We start from the raw sequence: 6,603 nt of genomic DNA, 5'->3' as shown, positions 1-6,603 counted from the left end.
TTTATTTAATTTTTTTTTTAGCAAAAATGGCACTCCTTACTTCCAGCTTCTCAAATGTGAGGATTATTTTGCTTTTCATTTTATATCATTGTAAACTGAATATCTTTGGGTTTAAGGCCGGTTACACACTGGATGCATCGCGCGAGCATGTCAAGCGTCTTATATACTAGACACAGTCCAGCTGGCGCGTACAAATGTGACGTCATGGGATCGCCTTGAGTATTTATACCCGTGAGGGTGGTCGCGACACTAGTTGCAGTCTTCTCCTGAACAGCGGTGGCGCTAATGAGCAAAGGCTACCGACGTCGCTCTTTCTACGGACTAGAACAAGAAGAAAAAGGTAAACAACGGCAGAACTGGCAGTAGCATTGCCATCAATGCTTCGATTTGATTTGATGACCTACTTGGTCGGATCAAGCCTTTCATTCACCATAAAAGAACTCATCTAAACCCAGTAAGTTTACCAGAGAGACTTGCAGTCACTCTGAGAGTCCTGACATCCGGTTGCCGGCGAACTCGTTCAGGCCTCCTGTTTCCGCTTTGTCGTGCGCCGCTGAAAAAAATTGGATGCGTCTGGTGTAAAAATCCCTTTAGCTGTGTGGCGTGTCCGTTTATATTTCGGGTCCCACGTTAACAAGATAGAGCTTACACGCGCGTCTCGAGCTGTGCCGAAAACGCGTGCCTGCTAAAAAATAGAACAGATGCCTATTTTTCACGCAACACGCAAGCGTGTTGGAAGCATTTCCAGGCAAAATAGAATAGGAAAAGATGTTTGTCATTTTGACACTAATACATATTAATAAATGACATGTTGATGTTTGAAAGTCTCTAGGTTTTGATATAAATGTAATAAAAAAATAATAAAAATATCAATTTTCTAACATTACACGTCAATACAGAACGAAATATTCTGTAGCCTATTTTCCCGTCAATACTGCCGACGTTGTCTTTGCTGTAATCAAATCAGTATATATTGATGTTTAACATGGTATTTCATTTCATCAATGGGAAACATACATGTGTCCAGACAAGGCTAGCAGCAGCAGCACCACGTCAGACACGTGAGACACAAGACATAGAAAAATCCACGCAGCTGACACGCAACAGAAATGCCACGCTCACACCACGCAGCCAGTGTGTAACCGGCCTAAGACTGTTGGTTGGAAAAAACAAGCCATTTGTAAAAGTCATCTTGGGCTTTGGGAAAATGTGACCGGCACTTTTTAACCCTTTTCAGACATTTTATAGAAATAACTGAAATGAGAAAATAACCAGAAAATAAATAATGAAAATGATCCTTATGAAAACGAAAATAAAGCCCTAGCGTTGAGTATGAAAGACATGAGCAATTACCCGGAGAATTACAGAGTTGCATTATGGGACATGTAGGATCCAGGTTGTAGTTTGACCTATTTTAAGGACTAAAAGTCAGGACGTTTTGCCCGGACAAGACTGAAATACCAATCTCCCTTCTAACAGTCAGAATCAATAAATACACATATTCATGGTCCCCAGAGGATGTATCCTAATGGCTTTGGTGATCCAGACTTTTCCTCTAGTGCCACCAGAACAGTGAAATGTTTTAACAACTGTTAGACTGACTGCCATGACTTTCCTACACACATTCAAGCCCCCCTCAGGATAAATTCTAAGTACTTTGGTGATCCCTTAACTTTTCCTCTAGCACTATCAGGAGGTCAATTTTTCAGCACTTGTCTAGTACATTTATGACTAAATACTTCTTCATATAACTCTTTATTCTACTTATTTATTTACGTGTATGTTATGGATTTTTTTGAAAGTCCTGTGTTTTACCCAACTACCGCCACGATCAACCTCCCTACGCGGGTTTTCAGCCTTTCATACTACTCGATACACCATAAATTCACATGCAATCGCAAGGTAACGTAAGTCAATGGAGGCCAAACAGCGTTGATATGCACGCTAAAAAGCGAGTATGCGTCTTGATAACACGCCAATAACGGCATACGAATTGGCTGAGATCAGTCTGGGTAGGGAGTGTCTCAACAAAAGATTATACTGAGTTGCACTATGGGAAATATAGGAATGTTAAAGCTTGATCATCTTCATTTACAGTCTATTTGCTTGATCCATACTCGGGACTAAAGCCGCCTACACGTGATAGGCAGCAAAACCACTTTGTGCTGGCCGTTCCATTGATTTCCTATGGGGAGAGCGGTGCCGCCCAACTATGCGCTGCGCTACTCCTGGCGTTGCGCACCGCTCAGATTTGCCGCTTTGCGCTGCTTTGACCTAGTTGCCGGTGACCTTTCGAAAGCACAAGATAACAGCTGTCGTTACCTAGCAACGGGAAATGGCTTCCTCGCCACCCTTGACGAAAAACCTGCGCTGCGCTTTGCTCTGCGCCCTACCTAGCAGTGCGCAGAGAGTAAATCACTTATCATGTGTAGGCGCCTTCAGAGTCTCCGCTGCTAGTTTTATATTGAAGTGAAATTCAAAATGACCAGAGTACACCTTCAAATCCCAGTGATAACTAATGCAGGACACCAATGTTCCATTCCTGATCAGTGTCATCATGAGTAACATGACACAAGCATACATATTTAACACTATCAACAAATCTTAGAAGGGAATACAGTAAGAGTAAAATGAGCCAAGACATTTGCAGTTCTGTATTTATGTTCATGCTCTTAATGGGGTGTGAAACTGAAGAGAAACAGGAACTGAAGTTCATAAGAATACACAAAAAAAGAAGAAAAAAAAAAACATGATTGTGAGATCACTGGCAAATATATGCAAAAGAAATGTCCTGAACTTTGTGATAAAGGCACTATCAGCTCTACATCCCCACATTTTCTGACTTTTTTTTTTTTACCAAACAATTAATCGATTAATTGAGAAAATAAATGACAGACGAATCGACAATGAAAACAAATCGTTAGCTGCAGCCGTAAAACCCTGTCCTCTAAATATAATTTTTCATGAATCCCTTCTCCTGGTCAAGCTGTGGTCCTTTCACAGGCTAAAAACAACAGCTATCAGTTATATTAACGATGCACATCACTATCTCTGTGATAAAATACTGATACGATGTGTCTAGAAACTGAGAACATCTCAGAGAGATTGAAAAAATTCCTTGTCACGCACCGAATGATGCAATGGTCCACTCTATTGTCTTTTGCTACTATATGGTCCAAAAACATGCTCCCTGCATGTTAACACAGTATGTACAAACACAGCTCTGATTCTTTTTGTTGTTGTTTTGTAACAGTTTTAACTAGTGGTGTAACAGATCATAGTTGGTCCGTACGGATTGACACTTGCGGTTTGGAATGCATATGTGAACCGCGGTTGCAAAGTTTAACCTTTAAAATAAAATACAACAAAAATACATTTTGACTGTCGCTGTTACCTAAACTAGGCTGATAAATCTCTATGGAGGGTTGCAGTGAGAAGATACAGGCAACGCAATTGTCTGTTCACGTGAACGGCGCATGTTCAAACCTAAACAACCGGTATCTACCGGACGGAATAGCAACCCGGATTTCGGTGCCTCATTCCGGTGCCACTTGAATGTCTGCGCTGCTCTCTGATGCTCCGAAACAGGCGTTAAAAGAAACAGAAGCATCGCTGCATGTCACCGCTAATTAACGCTAACGTTACACTTGGCAGCAGGTAACGTTAGCTTACCGTTTGCCTACAGCCTTAAACACGGTTCAAATGCTGACAGCTAAACGGTGTAAAGTTTAACTGTATTTCACTGTAGGGGATTCCAACACTGGGACGTAGACAGTCTGCCGCTAAAGCTATGAGCTAAAAGACACAAACTAGCACTTGGTCACTGCTGTTGTCGGGAAAACAACAAGTGACGTGACTAAATGTTGCATTTTCTTGAAACTGGTAAACCTTGTGGTGCATTCAAAGTTATTGTAAAATACCCTTTTCTCATCGTTTTTTGTCGTTCAACAGCAATTTACTGGTTCAAGAAGTCAATATTGTTAAAAGTTGTTATTAAATATTTTACATACATCATTTAAAATTCCCCCCTTTTTTGGAACTGATCTGAAAATGGATCCGAACCGTGACTCAAAAACGTGATCCGATCCGTTGGACCCCTATTTTTAACTTGTAAACAAGATTTTGTGCACCTAAAATGTAAAGTGTGCAAAAAAATAACACAACAGGGAGCTGAACAGCTTTGGGTGCGCTTATGTCCTTTTCGAATCTGTCAGAAAAACACATTTTTAAAATGGTTTTAAACTTGAGGCTTGCTGCTTTTATGTTGACGCTCCATCCAAAACCCAAACTTCATAAATCAAAGGATGCTTGTGTTTGGGTTTTCAGATGTTCCACATAAAAAAATGTGTTGCATCCCTCGTAGAAATTCCACTGTGCACTCTGAAAGGGATTTCCTGTACTGTCACAGGGTCAGAAAAAGCGTTCACCAGCATCTCTTGATGAACTTCCTCCCAGTGTTAACGACTTCTAACAGAGTCCTGGAAAGCCCCTGTGGAGCTTGTGTCTCTCTTCTCTACCTACACGTTTAGTTCACTTTGGGGTAGATCTTTTCATAGAAGAAGCTCTGAGCCAGGACATACAGTTCCCCATCTTTTTCCCTGACAGCGTGAGCACGCACAAACTGAAACTGTTCGAGTGCAAACTCGTAAAACTCGTTTTCGATTTTCCAGATGTCGGACTGCTGCAGCTTGGCTATCGTCTCTTTGGTGGGGGGCTTCTTTTCAGTGGTCTTTCGCAGATGGGACTTCTTTCCTGGAGGAACATGAGAAGGTTGAATGAGTCAGTCAGTCTAGACAACACGGGGATACTGCAGGTCGCTGAGCCAAATAATAAGCTCAGTAACATCAAAGCTTCCCTTGATGATGATTTCACTGCCAACAGAGCTCACTAGTGGACACCACAAACAGGATAAAACATGTTGGAGTAGCAGTGCTGACTGTAGCTATGTTTCCATCCACACGTTTTAACACGATTACTCATTAACATTTGGATATAATGGATAGTGTCCAGAGTATAATCTGTTTGTGTCCTTTATCTCACAGAAAGAGTCTTTGGATCAGAATAAAATCTGTTTTACTACTGTGAGTTGGTTCAGCTTTACAGATATCACACATAACATTACACAGCTAATGAACAGTTCCACAGACATAACACAGTGTGCATCTCACATCACATGTTCACTCCACTACTACTGGCATTACGAAACATTGTGCCAAAATATAAACAATAATGTCGCCGTCAGTGGGCTTATTTGCTAGCTAACCTTAGGAAAAATCCAGCACATAGACGGTACCTTAGAGTAACGTTACGTGAAACAGGTGATTTAACGTCCCTGCTTATTTATATACAGTTTAACAACAAAACTAAATGCTGAGGGAACATTGCTATGTTTTTTCATGTTGTTTTTGAGCAGTATGCCTATGCACCCCTACTAAGCTGGAAAAAGTTTTAAACAGTAAGTGAATACAGCGTGTCGGGGGAATACAACGTCTCTAGACAGTATACTACAGCGGGGGGGCAAAGGCAGAGGGACCGCAGGGTTAGCTAACGTTAGCTGTTCCCAGACAACTGAGTTGGTTTTGCTTTTTTTTGCTCACCAAAAGCTGCTGCCATCTTTACTCGCGCTGAGTTTTTAAATTCCAGCGGATGATATGCACACGACTTGCCTCCTTGACTGGCTTCGGGGGGGGATGTGCATCGCGATGGATGTGCGTCGCGTGTCATTCAGAACACAAGACAAAATAAGAGTGTTCTTGCAAAACAGAACATGGCAAAATAATCGTTTTTTCTCGATCATACTATTTTGGTGATCGTTGGGAGCCAAAATCGAAATCGAAATTCAATTAATTGCACAGCCCTAATATATATATATATATATATATATATATATATATATAATCCAAAATTACTAATAATTGCTCAACATTTTACTCAGAAATTAGGTCTAATTAAATTATTATTGACCATATATGCACACAAAAAAAAAATTGTAAAACTAGTTGTAAGAGAAGTTGGCTAAAAAGGTGTAACACAGAATTAAAGGGTTATAAATTATACTTTTCTGTACTTTATAAACAAGCAAACCGGACCAGGACCAGGGAGGACAACAAGGGCACGGTCGACGGGAGGACAACACAAGGGTGAAAAGGTTGTGAGAAAATCGCATCGAGAACTTACAAATCGAGGAAGGTATGGACTGGTGACATGAGTGCGTTGTGCTGCTACCTGTTCTGTAGAGCTGCGTGGCTCCCCTGAAGAAGCGCGGCAGTGCTGCCTCCAGCATCATGATGAAGTCCTCCAGCTCGTCCGTCACTCCCACCAGCAGGTACTCATTCACCAGGTTGGCCTTGGCCTGTTCCAGGGCCCATCTGCTGCCTGCATTCCTGCACACAAACATAGTATCAATAAATGTAAATTGACTGTATTCATGTGCTTTTACATAGCACAGGCCGAGGCTGCCATACAAGGTGCCACCTGCTCATCAGATAAACACTCACACACCGATGGCACAGCATCGACAATTTGGGGGTTCAGTGTCTTGCCCAAGGACACTTCGACATGGAACTGCAGGGCCAGGGATCGAACCACCAACCTTCCGATCGG

The 6,603-nt window shown here is 41.7% G+C and overlaps 1 protein-coding gene across 2 annotated transcripts in view; it reads right to left on the bottom strand.

Moving 5' to 3' along the window:
* Nucleotides 1-2,631: 2,631 nt before the first annotated feature.
* hs2st1b (heparan sulfate 2-O-sulfotransferase 1b) overlaps nt 2,632-6,603 on the bottom strand; it is a 21,065-nt gene continuing 17,093 nt past the window's right edge. For both annotated transcript variants that reach the window (XM_039812235.1, XM_039812234.1), the window contains 2 exons: nt 6,226-6,383; nt 2,632-4,752 (listed from right to left, as the gene is read on the bottom strand). In XM_039812235.1, the coding sequence (XP_039668169.1) occupies nt 4,526-4,752; nt 6,226-6,383 (385 nt within the window). In that variant the 3' untranslated portion in view covers nt 2,632-4,525. The remainder of the gene's footprint in view (nt 4,753-6,225; nt 6,384-6,603) is intronic.

Source organism: Perca fluviatilis, chromosome 9 (assembly GCF_010015445.1).
Source record: "Perca fluviatilis chromosome 9, GENO_Pfluv_1.0, whole genome shotgun sequence".
Taxonomy (NCBI): Eukaryota; Metazoa; Chordata; class Actinopteri; order Perciformes; family Percidae; genus Perca; species Perca fluviatilis.
The sequence above is the reverse complement of the archived record's forward strand: the minus strand, read 5'-3'. Positions and strand labels throughout refer to the sequence as shown.